The sequence below is a fragment of the Furipterus horrens genome, unplaced genomic scaffold (assembly GCF_987537825.1).
Source record: "Furipterus horrens unplaced genomic scaffold, mFurHor1.1.pri manual_scaffold_1, whole genome shotgun sequence".
NCBI classification, from domain to species: Eukaryota; Metazoa; Chordata; class Mammalia; order Chiroptera; family Furipteridae; genus Furipterus; species Furipterus horrens.
In genome coordinates this window covers 106,993,876-107,019,944 of record NW_028327171.1, presented here as the reverse complement: position 1 = coordinate 107,019,944, position 26,069 = coordinate 106,993,876, and the positions used below count along the sequence as shown (strand labels likewise).

Here is a 26,069-nt window from a genome sequence, read left to right as displayed (position 1 = left end):
CAGTGGTCCCCAACCTTTGTGTCACAGTGGAGAGGGGGCCGGCGGGAGACAGGAGGCAGAGCTCAGGCGGTAATGGGATCAAAGCTTTGTTCACTTGCCTGCCCCCTACTCACCTCCTGCTGTGCGGCCGGCTCCTAACAGGCCACAGACCAGTGCAGGTCTGCGGCCTGGGGGGTTGGGGACCCCTGCTCTATAGTACTGGTGTATGAAGCAGAGTTTGCAAACTCACTGCACACAATCTGTATCTGGCTCTCAATCCTGTTCTATTTATATTTATTTATTTTATTTTTTTATTGTTCTGTTACAGTTGTCCCAACTTTTCCCCCATTGCTGTCCCCTGCCCACCCCCTACACCCGCTCCCACAGTCTATCCCACTCTGGTGTCCATGTCCATGGGTCATTCATACATATTCCTTGACTAGACCCTACTCCTTCTTTCCCCCCTTCTCTTCCTTCCCCTCTGGCACACAGAATTTTTAAAAAAAATCTGAATTAGCTACCAACCTAGAGAAAGAGCCAGAAGATTTCCATATAAAAGTTTGACTCAACAGCTTCTTTTTAAAAGCAAGGTTTGATGGCACTTGCCCCATGTTCCCACAGGCAACACCTGACTGGGGCAGAGGAGCGGCTGTCTCCTTTGGGCAGGTTCAAATGCCATTCCTAGGCATCCAAATGAACCCTGATCCACCAGACCCACAGGCCGGCCCCTGCAGGCTTCGGAGAACCCCAGCTCAACCCTCTAGAGCACCTTTTGAATTATTTAGAAACCTAAAGCAAATGCTCCTCTGGCCGTCCTCTGGACAGGCATGAAGGGGCTCAGCCCAGGGGAGACCTCGCACACTGGGCAGCCATCTGCGAGCCCCCAGGCCAAGGATACAATGATCCCCTGCTATACTGTGAAAGTGTTTGGTGAGCGTTGCTCTGGACTACTGCTCTCCCTGCACCTGCTTTAAATTATAAATTTAATTTGTATACATGCCCTGGAGCTGTGGGAAATGTAGTGTATGATTTTATAAATCTACTAACTTAAAAATGTGCACTTATTCCAAATCACCCAAACTAGCTGCCAGCCACACACAAAGAGGGTTACTTCTAGCTGCAAAGACTTCGCCATACTCAGTTTCCACAAGAGAAGAGATAAGTGCAGCCCTCTCTAAAGAAAGTGGCATGGACTCTTTGGAAAGAAGGCAGCAGACTTCTAGTCAAGATGGAAGTGTAGGCAGACACACTTCACCTCCTCACACAACCATACAAAGAATTACAACCAAATCTCAAAAACAAAGCACCCAGAACCATCTGAAATAGAGCTGTATGGAAGTCCAACAATCAAGGAATTAAAGAAGCCACATTCATCCACATGAGCAGGAAGGATGGAGTTGCAGAGATGAGATGGAAAGGTGATGTGGCGTGGAAAGGAGGTGGTGGCAGGGGTGGTGGATGAGACAGTCCCACATTCACATTTGGTGGATAAAAATCAGGAAGGATGGATTGGGAGGAAGCGATCCCAGCACTGGGTTAGATCACACAGTCCAGGGTTCAAGCACTGGGAAGATAAACCCTTATTACCTCTGGCTGTAAAAATCAGTGGGGTTTGGGGCAGAGGAAAAAAACTGCCAGATTTACACCACTTAAAGGGCCTGCATGTGCTTAGAATGTAAGCAAACCCCATGGCAGCAGCTGGAACGGTGCCAATTGCATGCAGGAGGTGGGTGAGGTGAGTGGCAGGGAGGCGAGTGCTGAGCCAATCAGCAGCACTGTCCCCTCTCTGAGCTCCCCACCACACACAGAATCACAAAGCAGTGAAGCAGGTTGTCCCATCCTGGCGATTACCTAAGGCTCTGCCCCACACAATTTACAGATGCCTTTTCTACATAGGCCATGCTAAGACAGGGATTAAAAGCAGCTCTACCTAATACAAAAAAAAAAAAAAAAACACAGGGAGGCTGCCACACTGAGGAAGCAAAGAAATATGGCCCAGATGAAAGAACAGAACAAAACCCCCCAAAAAGACTTAAACAGAACAGAGAGCCAACCTATGAGATACAGAGTTCAAAACACTAGTAATCACAATGCTCAGAGAACTCACTGAGTATGGCCACAAAAGAAAGAAAGAGATGAAGGTTACACTAAATGAAATAAAGAAAAACATACAGGGAACCAACAGTGAGGAGAAGGGAGTCAGGATTCAAATCAACAATTTGGAACAAAAGGAAGAAATAAATAGTCAATCAGAACAGAAAGAAAAAACAAGAACTCAAAAAACAAGGAGAGGCTTAGGAACCTCTGGGACAACATTACGCATAATACCAACATCCAAATCACAGGGGTGCCAGAAGAAGAGGAAGAGCAAGAAACTGAAAACCTACTTGAAAAAATAATAAAAGAAAACTTCCTTAATTTGGTAAAGGAAATAGACATACAAGTTGAGGAAGCACAGCGCCCCAAACAAGCCAGACCCAAAGAGGACCACACCAAGACACATCATAATTAATATGTCAAAGACTAAAGATAAAGAGAGAATCTTAAAAGCAGCAAGAGAAAAGAAGTTAGTTACCTACAAAGGAGTTCCCATAAGACAGCTGATTTCTCAAAAGAAACTTTGCTGGCAAGAAGGGACTGGCAAGAAATATTCAAAGTGATGAAAAACAAGGACCTACAACCAAGACTATTTTATCCAGTAAAGCTATCATTCAGAATGGAAGGGCAGATAAAGTGCTTCCCAGACAAGGTAAAGCTAAAGGAGTTCATCATCACCAAGCCATTATAACATGAAATGTTAAAGGGACTTACTTAAGAAAAAGAAGAAGACCAAAACTATGAACAGTGAAATGACAAACTCAAAACTATCAACAACCGAACCTAAACAACAGAAACAGAAACAAAAACAAAATAAGCAAACAACCAGAACAGGAACAGAATCATAGGTATGGAGATCATATAGAGGGTTATCAGTTGGGAGGGGGAAGGGGGAGAATGGGGAAAAGGTGCATGGATTAAGAAGCATAATAGGTTGGTAAAAAAAAGATGGGGAAATTAAGAATACTATAGGAAAGGGAGAAGCCAAAGAAGTTATGCACAACCCATGGACATAAACTAAGGTGGGGGGGGGGGGGCGGTTGCAGGAAGGAAGGGGCGTACCAGGCAAAGGAGGAAATACTAGGACAACTCTAATAGCATAATCAATAAGATATATTAAAAAAATAAATAAAAGTAAAACAGACACACACACACAAAAAAAGGAAAGAAGGCAGCAAATAAACCTTTCTTGTCTCTCCCAATTTGCCCCCTTCATGCCCACTCAAGATTTGTACTGAACTCACTAGCAGCACCAAATGTACGCATTTGACTTCTGGATTTGTTCCATGGTAGCTGCTGTCAATGCCCTGCCAAGTTCCCTTAACCCAGCACTTGCCACTGGCACCTGTAACTCCTGGCTGCAGAGAGCTAGAAGCAAGGCCCTCTCCTCTGTCCCCTCCCAGATAAAGCCCCTGCAGTCATGTCCCCAGCCCCCACTGGCTTCTGGGAGAAATCTGACAATGCCTGTTTATTCCCTTTTAACACTGCCCCTTTCCAGCTGGGTAACTCTGGGCTAGTCATTTAACCTCTCTAAGATTCAATTGTTGATTGGGAAAGTGGTAATAGCTAGTTGAATAAGCTATCGTGAGGACAACAGGACAATGCTTTTATGCATCTAGGGACTCTCAAGAAGAAATAACAAATATGTTATTGTTCCTTCATTCAACCAACATTTACAGAGGTCTCAGGAGCACAGACTTCAGGGAATTCAAGGACATATGACGTCCCTGTCCTCAGGGAGCTGGCCCACCTGATGGGCAGACAGCTTTGTAAACATGTTGGGACTACGTACAACATGGCCAGAGTTACAGTAGCCTCAGGGAACCCTCCTGGGATGACCTTCATACCTGGACAAGGGCTGCACTGCAGGCAACGCTCACCACCAGGCTGGGCACACCTGGATGTGCAGTGAGACGAGCCTCACCTTGCAGCCCAGTGGTCCCCTGACTCCTGCCTCTGTCCACCAACCTCCCACCTGGCGTCCTTGTCCTCCATGGCCCCTTCCCTAACGTCGTTCACCCGACACTAACAGTGCGCAACCCTTTCTCCACTCAGCGTTCACCTGCTAAGTCCCCTGGTAAGGTCCTGGGAGGGAGTGGAGGCTTCCCATCTAAAATGTGAACTGCCTCACATGGCTCTATTGATTCAGTAAAATAAATCTCTGCAGGAGCTAATATTGACTTTGGCTATGAAAATGAAGTGAGCAACCAATTGCATATTGATTGGGGAAGGAACAGGGACTGGTTTCTGAATGGAAAAAAATATAATTCCAGCTAAGAGGTGGGATGTCAGGAGACCCAGTTCTGGTTGCAATAAGCCACTGGGTGTCCCATGGCTCCTCTCTGGAGTCACGAGTGGAAGGAGAGAGCTGGACAGGCTAGCGGTGCCAAACACCAGCCTGTGGCCAGCACAAGAGCCAGCTCTCACAAACACCAATTCCTGGAACCATGCCACAGAGTCTGACTTGACAGTCTAGGATGGTGCCCAGCAATGTGGCACCAGTAAAGTTAGTCCCCCAGGGCAGAGACAGAAAGCTCCCTGAGGTTCCTGAGAGCCACCCCAGGATCCCCAGGCTGCCAGCTGCCTGGGACAGAGGTTAAGTGTGCTTCTGAAAATGAGGGTTATTCCTGGCTTGGAATCAAGGAAGGTGGAAGGAGAGACAGAGGGGAACAACCCCAGGAAAGGGCCAGCAACATTACTGGCCCAAGTAAAAGACAATTAAGCAAAGGTGTATCAATGTCTCAGAGAAGGAGGGGGTCAGCATGAAAATGGGGTTTCTGTGCATAAGTAGAGAGGAAAGGAGGAGGGCTGACCCTTGGCTGCCTGCTGTGGGCACAGCCAGCCTGGCCTTGTTGTAACTGATGTGACCCTGGAGCCCTGGAGACCTAAGCAGCCAGGGGCAGGGAGACGCCACACCTCTGCCCCTCTCCTGTTGTCCAGAGCACAGTGATCTCCAGAGAGTCAAGGCTTCCCCATGCCACCCAATGCCTGTGTGAGGGAGCCCTGCAGGGACTGACAGCCTGGGCCACGCGGGACGTCCCTAGAGCTCCCAGAGCAGCAGCAGCCGCCAGCCTGACGAATGCACTAGTGGCAGAAGGCGGGCGGGTGGTGAGACTGAAGATGGAAGCCCCTTCTTGCATTGTCCCTCTCAATGCAGGCCAAGTGGCAAGAGGAGAGAATATGGTCTGGTCCTTATACTACCCCCTGCAGGGGTGAGGGCACAGCCAGGGCTTGTGGGTGATGACAGGACTCCCTGAGTCTAGGGCAGAGTCCTGGGTCTCAGTCCCCAGTGTCTCCCCACTCTCCACACATGTGTCCATGCCCCAGCCTGGCTTCCTCTCACTTGCTGTCCCTGTAAGCTCTCTCTGTCCCATTACTGCCACTCCCACAGGGCTGACTCAAGGTGATCCTGGCGTCTGTGTCCAGCCAGCGCTGGCCTCACCTGAGGATTCCCCCCAGGAAAATAAGGCACCATGGCAGAGGGGTAGATAACTTTGGGTTTGGTGTGTGTGTGGGGGGGCATTTCCGGGGTCCGTCAGGTAACAGGTTCCTAGGACAGTGTCCCAGTCTGGGAATGGTCTTCGCGCTCATCTCGACCAGCCTCCAACTTGACAGAGAAGAAAACACCTGCCCTGGAGACTTGATGTGACTCCTCCCAAGTCACACAGGTTAGCAGCAGCAAAGGTGCACTAGTTGAGTTCCAGGCTCTTATCCTGGTCCCACAAGCCCTCCCCGGGAGGAGGCTGTTTGCACTGCCCTGGCCGCTGGAGCTGCCTGGGGGATGTGCCTGGGGGCCCCCACACCCCCAACTCTAATCCAGTCTGCAGGTCTAGCTTGTTGATTTTGTGTTCCCTCAGCCGGCCGCTAACAGCCTGTCACTGATGAAGCCCCACAGAAAGCCTGCTCTCCTCCACCCTGGCTGCCTGTAGTCGCCCTCTGCTGGATTTTTTCAATTTGTATTTTTTATTATATAAGTAATGCATGACTACAAATCCTACTGTAAAATGGTTCATGCTCTAAAAAATATAAACGGATGACCCCTCTACCACCCTCCTCCTCCAAGGAAGGACTGCAATGCCTCAGTGTCTCCCTTTTGGTTGATTTTGCAGCATAAATTCAGCCTGCTCTATCCTGCCTTGTGAAAAAAAGAAAGTCCTGGTTTTCAGGAATCCCCTGGTCTCAGCAGACCCTACTTGGGAAGGGGAATGAATGGAGAGGAGGAAGGTGTGGGAATTAGTGACAGGGTAGAGTTGGAGGCAGTGTTACAGAATGGGGGTCTCCAAAATCCCCAGAGCCTGCAGGTTGGGGGATGGGGAAAGGAAATAGCTTTTAAGATGCCTTCACATGTCTGTGGAAAGTGGCTCCTGTCTTTGTTACGCAAATGGCTTTGGTTCTTCCAAAGCCCCAGGAAGATGGGAGGGGTTTTTGGACCATGGAATGGTACAGAAAGAGCACACGGAGCCTGCGTAGGGTTCTGTGAATGGTCAGTCAGGACTGGTTACCATGCAGTCAGGGATTTAAAAATAAGTGGCAGACATTGTGACTAGGAGAACACCATGCGGCTTGGAAAGGAAAGGGAGAACTCCATAGAGTTTACAAGGAGCTGGGAACTCCATGCGGTTCTGCATTAAGAGCTGGAGGGCACCACAACACAGGCAAACCTCCCCAATCAGGATCGAGTGATTGGGAGCTGCCGGTAAAGCAAAACTGTCTGGGAAGCAGGAAAACTGTATCTCTTACTTTTCTAAAACTAGCCTGGTTTGGTAGGGGGAGGCAGAACTATGTGTTTGTGGGTGTTTTAAGGAAAATAAGACTTAACGGCAAAAATCCACAAATAATCTAAATCTATATAACTATTAAGTAAACAATTCTTTTTCTTTTCACCAAACTCTGGTATTGAGAGTTATGCTTCTGGCGGCGGGCAATTGGGCCCCTAATAACGGAACAGCCCGTGGGTTCTGTTTCAATCGGAGCAGCCCGTGGGTTCTGTTACAGCAGGACAAGCGATTTTAAGAGGGGTATCCTTACCTTTCGGTCATCTTTGAAGGTGTCCGCGGTGGCAGTGAAGTGTGGAATGACCTTCTTGCAGTGTGGGCACCCTGCACGAGAGGGAGAGAGGATGCTGCAGCGCTGGGAGCCTCTCCTGCAAACTGCAGAGGCCTTTCTAGGAGCTCCTCTCCACCCAACAGACTGGGGTAGGGGGTGGTATTTATCTGGGTCCCATCACCTGCACTCCTCAATGTCAGGGCCCACGTGTCAACCCTGCTCCTCATACCACTGTCCTGTGTGTCTGCTGTTGGCATGAGGGCTTTGCAGGTGTAAGCAGCAGGCCCCTCCTGCTGGTCCCTCCCTCCTTCAACGCAGTCTACCGTCGGTCAACAGTTTCCTTCCACAGAGGGCTCCCTCACGGCTGGAAAAGCTGGTGAAGATGGAGCTTTGGGCTCGGGAGAGGTGGCTGCGGACTCAGGATTCTCTGAGCCTGTTACAAGGCCCCGTTCTCTTGCCCCAGGGACAACAGCAAACCTCTCCATTTCATGACTGAGAAAGCAGGACTGGGAAAGGCAGGGTGAGGGGCAGGAGCCACTACACTGCTTGAGCCCCTGCCACTCACGCTTCAGGCTGACTTCTACATTCTCAGCAACCACTACCCTCATCCCAGACCGAGTCGCCAAACCAGTGCCCCAGTCTTCATGCTGTCCTTCTACTCTTCCCTCTACAATCAACCTGAACCTTGGATCAGGGCATGGGAAAGCCAAGGTCAGGCTAAGAAGAGGACAAGCTGCTAGGAGTCCTTGATGCTTCTTGGGGCCTAGGTTCCCGAACCAGAAAGAGGCCCTTCTGAGTAGACGAGGACCTGCGGCTCCAAAGGCCCTGGAAGGGACTGTGGTGTGTATGTCATTCTGTCTCTTCTGTTCTATGTGCCCCTGACCCCTCAGGCTCTGGTGGCACCATCTCAGACACAGGCTGGCACCTATCCCAGCGAGCACAGGGCAACATCCACTAAGGACAGAGCCTGGGAAGCTGCGGGCTGCTCTGGCCCAGGCCCGCTTTCTCAGCCCCTCCTTCAGCACTGGCAGATCAAAACCCAAGCCCACCTCTCCTCTCAACTGTTCCCTAGACATTGAACACAACTGCCAAGAGAACAGAACTGCTTTCAGGAGAGGATTTCCCTGACTGTGGTAATTAATTCCCATCAAAATTCAGGTGGGAGAGGCCAGACACCCTGTGGGGAGACCTGGCTCCAGCCAGCTCCCTGACAAACAGCCAGAACGGCCCTCCAGCCTTTCCTTGGCCTGGGGAAGCCAAGGCGTGACAGAATGGCTTTGCTCATCTGCTTTCTCTCTTTTAAAAATAAGATAATAATGACTGGCATTTCAAAGTGTTTTGTGAAGCCAAATTAAGACCAAGCTACGACTTCCATCTGAAGTCAGGGAAGTCAGCAGTGGAGATGGGAACGTACGGCCTGGCTGCTGGCCCCAGCACAGGTGGAGGGCGATGCAGAGGGGGCTCAAAGGGATTTCGATCATCTAACCCAGGAGTAGAGAAGAAAGCTTGGCTGGCTTTAGGCTATATCAGAACTAAATATGCCTAGCACAGCCTAATTCATGGTAGATACTAATAGATTTTTTTTTAAATTGCTTCAGTGGCAAATATAAGAACACTTCACTGATGTGACCTAACAGAGGGAAGAAGAGCTCAAATTCAAGAAAATTTCATACTACGAAGAGTATAATGTATGTGCTGGCTGACAAGGCTCACCAAAGCAGGTCCAAGGTCACCAAGATGTCCCTTGTGAGTGGCATGGGTGCCCACTAATAGCATCAGGCTGGTCAGAAATAAGCTACCCTCTTCCCCCAAATCTGGTATACGAATTTTTCCTTCCTAACCCCTTGCTTACTGAAAGTATCAAAGTAACTGTCAGCCTTGTACAAACTCCTGTTCCCATCAATTTAAAGCATTAGGTCTCAGATTAATGAATCACCTCCTGTTGCATCTAATTTTATCTTTATCTAAAAGAAAGCACAAAGAATGGATAACTGAGGGGAGGGTGTTTAAGAAAGGCATAAAGAAGTTGCCAAGAGGTGTCAGGGCAGCCAGAGAGACATGATTTTTCATTTGGACTCTTCACAAAAAAGGCACCACCTCTGTAGAGCAGGAAACCAAAGGAGTCTCCCAGAGTGAGGAGAGAAAAACAAAGACTGAGGACAGGACAGAAATTTCCAGTTTTAGAGACTCAGCCAAGCTGGCCTAACAAGGACAGCCACCATGGCCAGACTACTCAGAGCAAAGTGGCGCTTGGGACTGGGGAGAACAGTAAAATAGCAGGAGGAAGACCTATGTGGAAATCAGGGAGGTGGGAGGCGGGGGCTGAGCTGGGGGGAGGGATATAGAGGTCAGCTTCTGCTTTTTACTTTATATCTACCTTATCAGATATTGGACCTTTTTGTAGTATTTAGTCTTTGTATATATTTAAGTATATATTATATACTACACCTATTATAAGTAAGTACATATTATTTCTATTATTTAAAAAATTTTAAAATTTGTTCATCTTTGGATAGTTCCCCACCCCCCAGTAACTTTAACCCCCTGATGAACCCGTCTTTGGAGTCTGGAGCAGGTTTCAGAGACAGGAAAGTGCAGTAGGGAGACAGGAGATTCTAGGCGGTCAAGCCCTTTGCCAGAAGTTGAGTCACTCAGTGACTCACCCTAGTGTAAAGTTACCTCTTGCCAGGGCAGACTGCAGGCCCTGAGGCCTGGCAGGGACCATGCCTTCTTCCCTTGTGTCCTGAGTCCAGGACACCACCCAGCTCACAGCTTTTGGGGGAGGTCCTTAGCACCCCAGCAGCGTAGGAGTCCCCACCCCAGGGTCAGGGGGACAGAAGGACATTTCCAGGGGAAAGTATTTAGTCTGGGCTCTCTGAAATCCACCCAGCAGCCGGTCAAGTACTCCTACTTCTACAGCCAGGTTGTCACTTGTTGCCAAGAAAGCCCTAACTTCTGATCGAATCTGTGACAACAAACAAACAAAAAAGGAGCACCATGCTGCAGGAACAGCTCTATCACTAACTTGCTTGAGGCCTTGGGCAGATCCCTAATCGAATCTCAGTCCTGCACCAACCCCCCCCCCCCCCCCCCCCCCGCTCTGCCCAGAAGGAAGATGTGAGAAGCTCTATAAGGAACCAAAAGTCCCACTCAGGGGAATGGGTTAGCTGCCCGAGGGCGGGGTGCTGGGGATGGCAAGGCCAGGAGGCAACCCCTTCCAGGCGGCAGGAGCTGAGAGACGTTATAGATTACTGACACTTGAAAAGTGGGGGTAGGAGGGGAGCCAACAACCCAGCAGGTTTATGAGGGGCATGAGCTGCCTGGCTTCTTCACAGAGCACAGCTTTATTATCCGCACTCCATTAAACTGAGCTGTAACCTGCGGGGGAGAGAGAAGGGCAACCAAAGAGTGGGAAATTCAAGAGCCTTTCCTTTTAAGTATCAATTAACTTCAAAATGGGAATACACAAAACCTGAGGTCACAAACACCAGCATTAGCAGGTGTGCCACTTCCTCAACTTAAGCTTTGATTACAAGGAATGTGACTGTGCTTTATTGCAGCTTCAAAACCAGTGGCTTCAGAGCCACGTGGGAAGGCCAAGTCCAAGCTGCTAAGTTCCAAAGTTTGAAGGTGAAGCTGGGATGGAGGGAGCCAAGGCGTGGAAGTGGCTGGGTGGGAGGCAGACAGCCTGGAAGATTCCAAGAACATGAGGAGACTGAATAATTCTACAGCAGGTCCCTGCCACAATTAGAAGCAGGGGGCTTCAGGACTGATGTGAGAAAGGCTCCCCAGAAAGACAGAGAGAACCCCACAGAGCTGACAGAAGCAGGCCCTGGATTTGGAAGGACCTCAGCCTGGAATGAAACCAGGGAGTCTTGTTTACAGCCGAGATGAGCTGAAAGCCACCTGCAGATGCCCTGGTCCCAGGGGGCAAGTTGGTTCAGTCTGGCCCACCCCTCTACCTCACCCCTCAGTGAGCATCCCAGCTACTTACAAGGGGCATAGAACATGACCAAGGTGTGCTTCTTCTTTTTCAGGGTCTCCCGGAAGTGGTCCCCCATCAGATGCAATACGCTCGTCTGCTGCTCTTCCCAGGTGGGTTCTGGGGGTGGGGGTGCCTCGGGACTGCAGGAAGCCCGGGGAAGGAGGGGACACAGTCATAAGGAGAGGCCCATGTACAGGGAAGTGCTTCCATCCCCACCTCCATCTCCACCATGCAGGGGATCAAGAGATAAATCACTTTGCATCCTTCCTAAAATTTAATTTAAAACCTCCGTTTACACATGAAAAAATCTGTACCATCAGCAAAATATCTGATTCCCTCTGGAGAGCCTAATAGGAAGCCATTTTAGGGCAGGGCAGACTCCCAGGTGTGAGCTGTCCTCTCCTTGTTAGGGGTGTAGAAGCTCCTCCACAGGGTTTTTCTCCGGCCCCCTTGTTTCTTCCGGGACCCTCAGTGGCCCTCCATTATCTTCTGTTCCTGAGCCTTTGTTCTGGTGGGGAGAGCATGGCCCAAGGAGTGCAGGGGGTCCTGGGTTCAAATCCCATTACTTTCCAGCTGTGTGACCTTAGGTAAGTTACTGAATTCCTCTGAGCTGCTGCCTTTTTTTTTCTCTGTTAAATGAGTACAATACCAACTTCCTGGGATCATCATAAAGAGCAGAGTGTATGTACACAGCACCTAGTCAGTGAAGCAACTAATAGTCGCTGAGAGCCCGTATGCTCTAATAGATGGCAGGCATGCAATAAGTGTCTCTAATTTTTCATCCTCTTTCAGTGCACTGTTCCCTCCACTCTGCCTCACAAAAGATAGCTCTCTAGTGTCTTTCAAGAGCCTTTGTTGCCCTCACCCCCTTTTCTACAACCACACCTCTCTCTCCCTTCTCTGAAGGCATCTGTGTGTGATGGCTCATTTGACCCCCTCCTCACATGACGGGAAATGCTAAGAACTTCGTGTTCCGAAAGCCTTGGGCCAATAGCTGCAAGGGTTCTCAGGTTCTCTGGACTTGCAGGCTGTTGTGTGATGAACTGTGTCCACTCCCCCAAATTCCTATGCTGAAGTCCTAACCCCTACTACCTCAGAACGTGACTATCTTTGGAGATCGGGTCTGTAGAGAGGTAATCAAGTTAAAATGAGGTCATGGGGGTCGGTCCCTAATCCGATCCTACTGGTATCAGGAAAGCAGATGAGGACACAGACACAGAGGGAGACACAGGGAGAGGACGGCCAAGGAGAGAGGCCTCAGAAGAAACGAGCCCTGGAGACATCTGGTCTTGAACTTCTGGTCTCCAGAACTGGGAGAAAATAAACTTCTGCTGTTAAGCCACCCAGTCTGTGTTACTTGCTGTGGTATCCCTAGCAAACTAATAAGTGGGTTGTGGGAGCTCTTTGAATTCTTTCTTCTCACCCCTAGAACACCACAGGCTGCACTGTGGGCACTGCTGGAGGCCCAGTGACCCAGCAGCAAGCCTGGGTCCGAAGGCATCCAGCTCTCCAGGTAAGTATCTGAGTGCTTCCTTCCTTCATTCAAAGGGGACGGAATAAAGTGCACATGATGAAACCTGGATCCAAGACACTGGGAAGGGGGAGGGGGTCCTCTAAAAAGAAACACAAGGCTTTCGAGCTGATGAAATTGTGTCCAGAAAGGCTACCTGCGGGAGGGGGACACAGGGCGAGCACACCAGAGGGGGCTTTAGGGTTGGGGAAGCTCATCTGTCCTGGCTCCTGTGGCCTTGAGCCGAGGACAGCAGCCCCTAAGGTTTATTCTCCTCAAGGCTGTCTCTGGCGGCCCACAGCCAGGAGTCAGGATGTACCGGCAAGACTATCAGACTCACTTTTGCATCCACTCAATAAAGTTCTTCTTTGTTCTGAGCACAGGCACTGCGTATTTCTCTCCATTCTTAAAATACTTCAGGGTAGGAAACTCGGAGATGTGGAACCTTTCTGCCAGGGCCTTGCTGGCAGTGGCATCAACAGCTGCAAGGACACCAGAGCCCTGGGGTGGGGAGAGGCCAGCCATGCACCACAGCCTCAGACACAGTGTGGCCCCAGCCCCCACCCGCCTGGACCTGCTGAAACTCCGCTGGCGGTGGCTGGCCCCTGGGCGCACACATGCCGGGGAATGATGGCACGCTGGCACGCCCACCGTTTCTCACTTAGAGGCAAAGATGAGGCTTTTCCATCTGCCCCACCAAGCCGGCTGGGTGGACTGTGGCTCTTCCCAATGGCCAGGTCCCAGACAAAAGAGGGGGAATCTTGTGGCTTCAGCCCCACCCCCCCCGCCCCGAGCCATGGCCTGACAGAGGTTACCTGGATGGGCATGGGAATGTGACCCCACTACATCTCTGCACCCCTCCGTCCCTGGTAGGGGCCCCACCCGCCTGACTGAGATGTCTGCTTTGGGACATGGAAGTACTACAGACCTCCAGGGACGGGGAGGGCTACTGCCGAGCTGCGGGGGAAGTCATTGCAACGACTCATGTCTCTGATTCTTTAGAAAAGAATGGTGGGGGGAGGTTAAGGAAAGGATGCTTACGCCTGCTTCTCCGTGGAGGACTTCCGCTGCACTCTCAAACTCAGGCTTCATTTTCTTACAGTGACCACACCCTGTGGGAAAAATCAAGAGACCATCCCCATGGCATGGAGGCTCTTGTCTCCTGCTGTGACTTCTGCAAGGCAGCTTGGCCCTGTTCCCAAGGGTGCCCGGCAGAAAGGAAGAATGAGCACCAGCTCAGACAAAGAAAGCTTTGGCCTAATCCACTGGGGAAGGTCCAACCTGCTGAACCCACCTATTTCTCTTCTAGTCATAAAACACTTCTCTTTCTTGTATTTCTTTGGCATTTAATTCTGTACTTCCTTGTGACTGCCATATAGCTGTCTTCTGATATTTAGGAGCAGCCAGGGCATCTTTTTAAAATATAAATCAGATGAAAACTCCCTTGGTTAAATCTTTCCTGTGGCAGGTACATAAGATCCAAACCCCTTGCCCCGGGCACAAGCCCCACACCCTCTGACCCCTCCAATCTCAGCTCCCTCCTGTCCTCTACTCTGCAGCTTTGGCACCGCTCCTACTCTCCTATCATACCAAGCTCATTTCTACCTCAGGGCTCTTAACACTGTTGCCTAGAACATGATCTTCCTCTAGGTCTCTGTATGGCTCACCCCTTTATTTCAATCACGTTATTTAGTACAAATTTCATTTCTACAGAGAAATACCCTGGCCACATAATCCAAAAGAGCCTCACTCCATCACGATCTCTTCCAATATCCTACTTATCTTCTCAAGTGAACTCAAAACAGCTGGAATACAGTACTTTGCTTACTTGTTCCCTGTCCATTTCCGCTACTGAACTGCAAGCTCTGGACGGGCTGACTGCAAGCTGCCTGTCCAGCTCACCACCACATCCCTGGCGCCGATGGTGGTCCACCCACAGTTGGGTTACATTTTTCATGTTTACACTTGTGATCACAAGACTTAACTGAACTAAAATCTTTTGGAACAAGTTGTGCCTTGCACCGGAATAGCTGCTAGTTTGACTAAACACCTCTATTTAGTAACTGCCAAGGCAGTTACTGTGCACGTACTTCTCCTCCCCACCACCATTTATACATTTCCCCTGCTCCTTACTAGGTCTAAAAACCATCTTTGGAAATCTCTAACACCCATGGATGTTATACTTGGGTTTCCCATACATACCCTAGGGTTCTCTTGATATCATTATGGTTTTCACTTCTAGCATCAATTCCTTCTGCTCTCTAAACAAGACACTAAGGCTAAGCAACAAACTTCTGTAAAAAGAGTTTATGATGGGGAGACTGGCCAGATTCCGAGGAGGAGGAAGATCTGGCTGAGTAAATGTCTTATTCGCTGGTGCCCGCCTGTTCTGGGAGCCATGGTCCCGGGCAGTGCCGACCCCAGTTCCAGCTTCCTGGGCTTGGCCTTCAGGATATTCTGGCTGCATAACAGCCAGAGGAAGAGGGTTATACTCGGGAGCAGGATTCCAGACCGCTGCGTTTTAGTGTCCTGGCTGTGATTTGATAGGTCATTAAGTTTTATTGCTAAACTTCCTTGTTGGGTTTTTATCACCTGTGTAAGCGTACTTAACACAGATTCTCATGATCTGGCACAGAGGCTATGCATCAGCTCTTCAATCACACTCTTCTGGCCGTAGGAATGTTGGCATCCCACCAACCCCAAGCCTTCAGATTCCTCTGGACTGCCTTATCTTCAATTACAGTTATAATTTTATTACAAACCAGCTATGGATACTTTCTAGGATCTTGGAACCAGAATTTTCCAGGGGACCAGATTAATTTGGAAAGCTCCCTGGTACCTGGGATTCTAGGAGAGCCTGGATTTTCCTATCCACACTCCTGTTGCCTTGCCTGGACCCCGGCTTGGGGCATACCAAGGAGGTGGGGCTCCCATAGATGTTAGCAGAAACACTGACATCTTAACACTGTGACTGCACTACCCCAGACACCTCAGAGCTTTTTATGGGCTTCCAGGTATACAGATGTGGGGACCCAAAAAAGCCAGAATTATCTTCTGGAGGGCAGGCCCCTTGTAGTACAGGCTTCCCCACTAAGTGAGTGTTCTAGGAACCCATCTGTATCAGTGTCCCAGCTGGAGTTGTTGTGAGAGGCTGTGTTCGGTTTCAGTGAATTTTTTAAAGACTCTTTCAACACATTTCATGACGGATGATTTAAGTGTTCAGCAGTTTTCGACCAAAAATGGCATGACCCTCATGCCCCAACCCTCCCTATTCACCCCATCTTGCCCCAAGTCCTCAAAGGAACACGTTTTGCCGATGTGGAAGAGGTGAAACAAAAAAACGGCAGAAGCACTAAAAGGCATCAAAATCAACGAGTTCAAAAACTGTTCTGAGTAGTGGATAAAACATCTGGATAGGTGTACTGCATCAAATAGAGAGTGCTTTGAAGGTGACTGGGGGTTAAATGTAAGAATAAATACACAATTTTTTAATAAACAAATTCTGGGTGTTTTGGGTTCCCCTTGTATACACACGAAAGCTGACTTGTAGACACTCAGACACCCTGGGGCAAACTCACACTGAAGGATGCTCCCATCCATCACACAGCCCTCTTCTTGTGCAAAGAAAGATTTGGGTTTTTGCTTCCTTTATGTTAGTGTAAAATGTGGATAACAAGCTTTAAAATTTTTTCTTCCAGGCTTCTACCCTAAGGTAATAATCTGACATGCGGACAAATACTTATGCACAAAAATGCTCTGTGCAGCATGATTTACAATGGGAAAATAGGGTAAACAATTCCAATCTTCAACATCATGATGCCATAAATTTATGGTGCCATTGTGTGACCTCAAAAAGCACGTACAAAAAAGCATTTTTAATAACATTAAGAAAAAGGTATAAAATAATGTTAAGAAAAATGGAAAAAAGAAAAAGATGCACAGAAAAAGCGACTTAAAGAAGTAAAATTAAGTCCGTTCCTTCTACTTGATCCAACAAGCAAATGAAAAATCCAGATGAATTAAAGAACAAAATATAAAACCAAAAATATCATAACAAGATATAGTGTGCTATTTTTATGTCTTAGGAGTAGAAGTCTCAAGCAACCCATGAATCCCAGAGGTCAAGATGGGAAAGGCAGGCTTGCGGACAGCTCAGTGGTGCAGCCGGGGTATCTATAACTGCCTGAGTTTGAATCCTGACTCCCCTTTTTAGGCTATGTGGTCTTCAGCAAGTTTCTTGACCTCTTTGTGCCTCCCCTTTCGAACCTGTAAAATGGGGATAATTTTGATATACACTTCACAGGTTTTGTTGTGAAGATTAAATGACTTGATATATGGAAAGTGCTTAGAACAATGCCTAATCCATAGTAAGTGCTCAAAAAATATTCTAGCTATTACTTAATTACTAAAAATGTAAAGCTTTTGTACATTGAAAAGTACCATAAAGAAAGTTAAAGGAAGCAACAGATTAACAGAGAACATCTGGAACATGGATAGCAGATAAAGATTAATATCCATAACAACAGAGTTCTAGGTCAAGAAGGAAAGCAAACAAACACCAAACTACCCAGTAGAAAAATGGGCAAAGAGTATGAAAAGGTAGTTCACAGAGGAAATAAGGAAAGCTAATTATCATAAGAAAAGATAGCCAACTTTCCTGGGAGCAAGAGAGCTGTGGAAAATAGTCCTTTTACCCAGGTTGGCAGGAATAAGAAAGGCTGATAGTATCCATGGCTGGCAAAGATTCAGGCTCTGTCACACACCGTCAGGTGTGGTGACACCTTTCCACAGGGAAAGGTGGCAGGATCTATCAAAGCTCAAGCATACTTACCCCATGACCCAGCAACTTCACTTTCATGAATTAGCTATTAACATTTAGACATGGTCCCAGATACATTTATTTACACATGCTCATTGCAATATTTGAACAGTTAAAGACTGGAGACAAACGTCTATCATCAGGGGAATGGTTTACTGTACAATTTATGACATCTCTAAATTATAAAACACTATTCAGTGTTTGAAAGATTGAGGGAGATTTGTATGCTAACACCTACATTTACATGAAAAATCTTCAAAATCCATTGGTAAGTGAAAAAAAGCATATCACAGAAAAATGAACAGGGAATGATATATTTAGATAAAAGATAAAACCCCTGTTATTTAGATGGAAGCACAGAAGGATGTACCAACTGTTTACAGTGGTCAACCCTTGGAAGGAAGATGGGGTGGGGAACACTATGTTCTTACGTATCCCTTCAACACTGCACTGTCAATAATACAAACATGTTAAGATTATTCTTAAATTATTTATGCGATTGAAAAATAAAAGTGATTGCATGAAGGAGTTCTATGGCATGAAAGCTATACAAATACTACACGTGTCAGGAAAAGTCAGTGTAACTGAATGTTAATTTAATGAATAAAAGTTAAAAACAGGGAGAAATAAAAGAAGAAACTAGTGAGAACGATGCCAAAAAGTGAAAAGTGGTTCCCTCTCCATCATGGGATTACAGGTTTTTTCCTTAGTCATTTATATTTCTCTATACCTTCTGGATTTTCTACAAAGATCACATATTACTTTGAGAATAAGACCGAAATAAAGACAGAGTCTGGACTCAGGCAGGGACCTGCCAGGCCAGCTTCTGGAAGACGGGCCGGGCACAGAAGCTGCCTGTACAGCACACACCTGCTGGCGGCGGGCTGTGGCAAAGAGAACGTCTCGTGGACGTTGCCAAGGAAAGTGGGGGACAGACACACACACACACACACACACACACACACACACACACCACACACCACACACAAACACCACACAAACACCACACACACACACCACACACACACACCACACACACAAACACCACACACACCACACACACACACCACACACACAAACACCACACACACCACACACACACACCACACACACACACACACCACACACGCGTGCGTGCGCATGCGCGCAGGGCTGCAGGCTGGGCCCAGGGCTCTGCGAAGGGGGCGGCAAGGGCTGCTCTGGTCCCTCAGCAGCTTCTTTCTTAGATTCCCTGCCTGCGCCTCAGCACCCGAATGGGATACAAAGTGCTCCTCAGTGACACCCTTCCTGGGAACTCTCACTTTGTTCCTTTTACCATCCCCCAACGTGGGATGCTCACTCAGGCAGTGTTATGGCATCGAGTTCTTCCCAGGCCTGCCGTAGGGCGGGCGTTGCACAGACAGGGAGGAGCAGGAGGATGTTCCTGCAACAGACCAGAGGAGAACAAGAGAGGACGAGCGACAACATATAATCTGATTTCTCATTCAGAAAGCTGTAGAAAGAAGTGAAAGGCCCCAAGGAGGGACAGTAAATGTCTTACTGCCACACCTTTTCTAGGCACCATCTTTGTGCTCTGTGGGATTGGAGAGCTGGGCCTGGGGCTGCAACCTCCCACATCCACTCAGGCACTCCCCTGAGATGGATGGATCAGGAGGAAATGCTGAGCAATGGAGAGGCTGCCACCAATGCTGGGGCCCAGGCTCAGGGCACATGTCCTTCTGAGCCCACTGCTGCCCTCAGACTCTCCCCCCAGCGGGGTGGGGCCCATGGGGCAAACCTGCTTCAAATCTCAGTCCCCACCCCACTCCTCCACCCCGCTTGCCCAGTAACCTGGGGCAGGACTGGAGCTAGGCTGTGTGGAGGTGTCTTGGCACTGCGGCTGAGCATATTCCTGTTTGCTCAATGCCAACTCAGACGTCAGATACAGAGTCTGCTGAAGAATCTGTGTGGGTTTCTATGGCTCCAGCTGGGAGAGACCAGAGAGCAGATGAGGAGGTGAGGGGAGAGGTTGAGGGTGAAAGTAAGTGGCAGGAAATCTGGGAAAGAGAATAGAGAAGCAGGGGGCCAGTGGGGTGTTTCATAATTACAATAGCCAAGGCCTGTGACCTTCCTGCCAAGGAGTGTGGCTCTGCAGGCATCCACAAAGGTTCTGGGCAGAGGATCCAGTGACTTGCCCTGGAACCTACAGGTGTCAGGGAGCACCCACCTGGCATAGGCACCCGAAGACCCTGTCTGTTCTGGCCTTGCAGAGCCAGACCAGGAAAGAAACAAACATGAAGCACTTACTCTGCATAGAAATAATCCTGTAGAGAGAGACCATGGCTCTTCCTGGGAGGCAGCATCAGGAACAGTGTTAATTTTCTTCTCTATACTTTCTTATATTAATGTTACAGAAACAGGGGAGTCCAAAAACAAACCCCAGAGTTTGCGGCTGGGAGATAGTGAAAAGGAAGCAGCTTTCAGGATGCCCTTGCATGCCTGGGGCTAGTGGCTGGAAACATTGTTGCACAAAGATCCGCTTTACTTCCAAGGCTCAGGAAGATGGGAGGGGTCTTGGACTGTGGGCTGGTACGGAAGCAGAGAGCCTACGAAAGATTCTGTGAATGGTCAAAACTTGTTTGCAACACCCACTGGGTCAGAGGACGCAGTGAGGGATATTTTAAGCAGCTGCGGACATTTTAGCGGGGGTCTCGGGGTATCGGGCTCACGCTCTCTCTGGCCCTGGCTCTCGTGGGCTCCCTCCATGTGGCTTGGAGAAAGGGTCTCCAGGCTGCTTAAAGAAGAAGCTCTCGCCATGCGGTTTTGAGAAGGAGAGGAGATCCATGCGGTTTGCAAGAAGAAGGCAGTTTACAAGGAGGCTGAGAATCCAGGCGGTCCTGCATTGAGAGCCAGAGGGCACGACAGCACAGAAAGGACCTCCCCAATCAGAACTGAGTGATTGGCAGCTACTGGTAAAGCTGAACTGTGCCTAAGAAGTAGGGAAACGGTGTTTCTGACTTTCCTAAGACTGGCCAGGTCTGGGAGAGGGAGGCAGGACTATGTGCAAATAAACAATTCTTTTTCTTTTCACCAAACGCTGGTATTGAGTTATAATTCTGGCGGCGGGCAATCGGGCCCCTAACTAAACAGCCCGTGGGTTCTGTTTCAATCGGAGCAGCCCAAGGGTTCTGTTACATTAACCCTCGATAAAGCGTACATGCATTCCTTTTTAATTAGCAAAAATTAATACACCAGCCTTTTGGTTGCAGCCCCACTATTTCAATCCCTTGGAATCCTTTAAAATGTATTTTCTCTAACCATCCTCTTCCAACTCTAACCCTCCCAGATTTGGAAGAATGTCTTACTTTTTTATAGTTGTAACAAAATTGCTGATTTTTAAAAAAAGTAGCACCCTATAGACAGAACCAGCCCAGACCCACAGTAAGAGCACCGAGGGGATGCCCCCCTCACGATGGCCCCATCCCACCACCTTCTCTCCATCCCAGTCAGAAAACTGCAATACACTTTGATAAAAGAAAGACATGCCAATTCACCAACCCAGTAATCCTATCCCAAGAAATAAACCAAGGCCCTAACCTGTGTGGCTCAGTTCAATTCCCAGTCAGGGCAGATGCCTGTGTTGAGGGCTCAGACCCTGGTCAGGGTACATGAGAGAAGCAACCGATCAATGTTTCTCTCTCACATTTCTCTCACACTTTCTCCCTCTCTTCCCCTCTCTCTAAAAATAAATTAAAAATCTTAAAAAAAAAAAAAAAAAAAAAAACATGAAAAAACACCAAGGACATTTGGCACCCCTTAGGAGAATCTATGGTCTCCTGTGTTGACAGAGCCTAACTTGTTTTTCCAAGTCTCCAAAGTGGTCGGCCTGTAAACCACTGCGTATCTGGTCTGGGGCTGATGCCTGTAATATTGTGATTTCCAGAATTCACCTCTTCTCGTCGTCGTCGGCAGCCGTCCGTCTCGAGAGACGATGGTGTAGCTTCTTAAGAGTCTATCTGCACCGCCGAGAATGGCTGTGCAGTCCGACTCGGAAGTGACACGGTATCTGTCTCCTCCCGTGTTGAATCGACATCTTGTGATGACACTGGAGTGTCCTCTCCAGTGAAGCTGAAGCTACAGAGCCTGGGCAGGGTGATATGGAGGGTCTGCTGTTGCCCATGCAGCAGACCCCCCCTCTCTTCGCAGCTGAAGGGTCCAAGGGAAAGACGGAGTCAATACAGCTTGGCTTCAGGTGCGCCGCAGGAGTTGCCGGTGTTGACTACAACGTCAAACCGCCTTAGGGACTCCGGCTCCGGATTTTCTGTCGGGGTTTACTCCCTTAGCCTTTCCCTGAAGAGGTATGCCGCAAGGCAGCGGAGGTTTTTTGGAGTCAGAGTTTTCCTTCTCTGATGTGCCCTGACTGGAAGATCGAACCAGCAACACTTAGCTCGCAGGCCGACGCTCAATCCACTGAGCCAAACCAGCCAGGACAGTTTTATAAGTACTTTATAGATTTTGGATATTAACCCTTTACCAGATGTATCGGTGAATACTTTCTCCCATTCTGTGAGTTGTCTTTTTACGATAAAAGGACATGACCCTGCAAGAAGCCACTTTATCACTCTAAGGTGATATGCAACTGTTAGCATATGGATCCCTACAACTAAGATGATAATAATAATGTATTGTCACTGAATATGCTGCTATGGACTGGATGATTATGACCCTGATCTGTAGTTATTTTTTGCTTTTTTTCCTCCTTTACAACCTCTTGCTTGCCATCACCGGGCCAAAGGGCTGGAGAGAAACTACAAAAGAAGAGCACCCCACACACACACACCTTCTCCCCAGCCCCCTGTGGGGATGGGCCCACCCTCGCCCAGGAACTCTGTGCCCCAGGCTGCCGTCCCCTGGCTCGCACACCACCCACACTCGCCTTAGAAGAGCAGCCTTCTCTCTTGGAAATGAATTAACAATCGATTTCTATTTTCCATGGAAATGGGGAGGACACTGGCCTAGAAAAACCCTGAGCTTCAGGCCTTCCAGTCATATTGCAAACACATTGTACAGCTACGTGCATTTTCCTTCTTTGATCCACTGTGGTCACTGCAGGCTGTGACCAACCCCAGTGAAGCAGAAGGAAGGCATTCTAGACGCTGGGGATCTGAGGCTCTAGCCCTGGCCTTGCTGTGCCCTTCCCACTGCTGGGCAACATACAGGCCCTCTCGGGGCCTCAGTTTCCCCACCTGTAAGATGAGGGGTGATTATTGTTCTAGGCAACATCTAAGGGTCCTTCTGGTTGTAATTCCTCCAATTCTGGGAAATCCACTTGCCTTTCCTGATTCACCCTGACTTGGAGGAAGCCTAGGCCTGACAGGTTGAGCTGAGGGATACATGCGGCCTGACTGGGACTCGTGTGTTCTTCCAGCGGTGATGAAGGGTGGCCGGTGTGCACCGTGCAGGCAGGAACCCCGCCTAGCACCAGGGCATCCCTGGCACCGAGGAGGTACCAGACAAGCAAGTGCTCACCGGACTCACGTCCCAGAGCAGTGCTGTCCTAGGCTGAGGGTGGGAAGGATGTGGTGGGGAGGAGCAGGGCTCCACTCACATGGGGCGTGGAACATGACGAGGACAGAGGAGTGCTCCTTCACAAACTGGTCAAAGTCTTCATCGGTCAGGTGATAAACGGAGCCGCCCTCATCTGCCCAGGGAGTCTCGGGGACCTGGGGCTGTGGCGGCTGCGGACTGGAAGACCAAAAACAGGCAGAGCTCAGAGCAAGCCCTAGAGCCTGAGCAGCCCCTTACAAAGTCCAGCCCCTGGCACAAAGCCCCCACTGGCTCGGCTTGGCTGACTGCAGGGGCTCACCAGGAATCCCCCTGGTGAAGAGGTGGAGGGGTGAGTGGTCTGGCCCTGCCCACCTCCAACGTCCCCTCAAAGCCTCATGGAAGTGCTTAGCTGAGATCCCATCCCAAACGGTGGCATTTTGCTATAGCTTTCTAGGCAGCTCAGGAAATCTTGTTGCCTCCCAGGAATCTGGAGGCTTGTAAATTTCTCAAGCTCTTTCAAACTTTCAGAGAACTGGCAAGAATACATAGAATAGCAAAGAGCTTGATCTTTGGAGAGCCCACTGTTGTGTTTAGTAGTGCCCCACAGGCAGGGAGGGACTGGGAGAGGGAGCACTACAGGGCAGAGGGTGTACACGTGGGGGTGAGCAGGAAAGAGAGAAGACAGGTGTCTCAGAAAGACCAAAGCTGGGCCAGGAAGGGAAGGGAGGCTGCCACATGGGTGACCAGCATGGGAGGAAGTCAGGATAAGGAAGAGTGAGGCCAAGGGAACAAGGCTGGGGATACCCTAAGTATGACAGGGTCTCCGTTACACCACAACTCCTTCCTAGAGACCAGGAACAAGGTTCTCTAGTTCTCCACGAGCCAGAGTGCTGGCGCAGAAAGAGCCGCTTGGGGCCAGTCCAAGTCCCAGCTCCACCACTGCTGCTGCAAACCCTTGGGAAGTCACGGCCCCTGCAGCCACTTCCGCCTGGGGTGGCTACGTGCTGGTGTCCCCACCACCAGCTGCCTGAGTGTGGATGCTCTCAGCTGCCCTCTGTGGCTCCGCAGTTGAGGACAAGACGCTGCTGACACAAATTCTGATGCCTCACTGCCACAAGCACCTAACTGCTGCTTTGAAAAAACCCTCCAGGATGACAAATGTGAAAAGACAACCATTGTTCCTGCCTCTGAGAGCCTAACGTAGAGAAGTGTGAAGTGCCAGCAGCCAGGGCTGAGAACTCATGAGAGCGATGTGGCCAGCACAATGAGCCACCACTCCCACCCCCCAGCAGAGCCTGGGTGCGATGCCACCTCATGCTCAGGAGCCCCGGTGCTTCTGACAAGGCCCCACTGGCAGCCTCGTCACCCTGTCCCGAGTTGTGGGAAGTGGCAGGGAGATAGCAAACTACTCTAAGCCCTTATGCATCCAACATCAAACAGGGCTGGTGGCAAAATCAAGCTTCAGAATGAGTCACCAGCCAGACAATGGTCCCAGACCAACACAAGGAAACCTGGGTTCCTATACTTGGGCTCAAAACACCAACCCCTCAAAAACCACCCATTCCACTTCAGGGAATTTATGCACCTGCACATTTCAAAATTATGTGCATTCAAAGGTATGCACTGCAGATGAGTTGTCCTGGCAAATGCTGAAAATAACCCAGAGTCCACTGGTGGGAGGTGGCCAGGTCCACTGCCATCCATCTGCACACAGCGGGCTGAGCATGGCAAAGCACAAGGCAGCTCCACGCGCCGATGCAGACAGACCACTGGGACACAGTGTGCTGACAAATCTGAGAGAGGTGTTAAAAATACTTATTCACCTTTGCTTGTGCCTGCATAAAGAAACTAATCAAAGCTGTTACCTCTAGGGGGTGGGAGGGAGAACAGGATGGAGGAAACAAGTGGAAGCAAGGCTTTTCAATGTATAATTTTTAAGTACCTTTTAAAAAATGACTTTAATTATATGAATGGAATGTATTCAAATATTAAAGTAAGTTTTTAAAATCCAGCAGGAGCGTACACACTGAATGGCAAAGCCATGGCTTAGCAGAGCATAAGCATATGAAAACAATTGGGATACTCTAGGTAGACGTGGTGGAGAACACACTTTAAGACCACTAAAATAACAGTACAGGTGGGTTTATTTTTTTTTTTAAGTATGAATGCACAAGAGCAAAAAGACAACAATGAAGAGAGAGAAAATGATCAGTTCAATTTTAGAAGTTAGAAAAATGACTTAGCCAAACAGAGGGCAGAATGCCGAGGTGCTGGGTACAAAGAGGGGCCAGGGGCCAGAGAACCACACTGATGTGCACGGCAAAGGCTCCAACAGACCCAGAGGCACCATCCCTTTGCAGCCCGGCTGTGGCCTGGGGCTGAACACAGGAGGCACAGGTGAAAAGCTGAGCAGCCTGGCCCTCAGATCCTGTCCCTCACTCTAGCCACCAGGTCAACACCCCCTCCCACCCAGCAGACAACAGGAAGTTTACTTTCTGGAGAGGACTGCAGAGCTGGGCACAGTGGTACGACTTTGGAAAGAGAGGGACTAAATAGAAGGCTAAAGCCACACACCATTACTGAATTATGCTTTTTACAGTCTCTCTCCTTGAAGACTGGAGCTCAGTCTCATCTCTGTACCTCCTGCACCTAACACACAGCAGATACTCAACAAATGCTTTTGGAATAAATGATGGCATGAGAGAAGAACAGTTAAAGGAACTGGAGGTGTTTAACCTGGAAAAGACCCAGGGAACTCAATAACTACCTTCAAATATTTCAGACTACATCAGAAAAAGTAAGATTTATTTTTTATGACCCCCCAAAAGGAGAACCAACCCCAACAAATGCAAGCTCCTGAGAAAGAACTTCAGCTCAACTGAAGTAAAAAACCTTCTATCTACAACAGCTAAGTGGGAAAGAGAGCTGATTGGGGAGTCAGAAGACCTGGGTTTGAGCCCTATTTCCTCCACTTACCAGCTCTATGAGACAGTATATATGTGGGCTTTTATCTACTCAAGTATATCTGGATAGATAATGGATGTGAGATAGTATTTTGTGAATTTATAAAGTACTACCCAAATATTCATAGATATTCATAACCTAAA

The 26,069-nt window shown here is 48.9% G+C and overlaps 1 protein-coding gene across 1 annotated transcript in view; it reads right to left on the bottom strand.

The window, feature by feature from the left end:
• PDIA5 (protein disulfide isomerase family A member 5) overlaps positions 1–26,069 on the bottom strand; it is a 97,173-nt gene that overhangs the window by 4,918 nt on the left and 66,186 nt on the right. The window contains exons 11-15 of the mRNA XM_090277507.1: positions 23,024–23,160; positions 13,659–13,729; positions 12,958–13,118; positions 11,117–11,247; positions 7,105–7,175 (exon numbers count right to left, since the gene is read on the bottom strand). Of these exons, the coding sequence (XP_090133633.1) occupies positions 7,105–7,175; positions 11,117–11,247; positions 12,958–13,118; positions 13,659–13,729; positions 23,024–23,160 (571 nt within the window). The remainder of the gene's footprint in view (positions 1–7,104; positions 7,176–11,116; positions 11,248–12,957; positions 13,119–13,658; positions 13,730–23,023; positions 23,161–26,069) is intronic.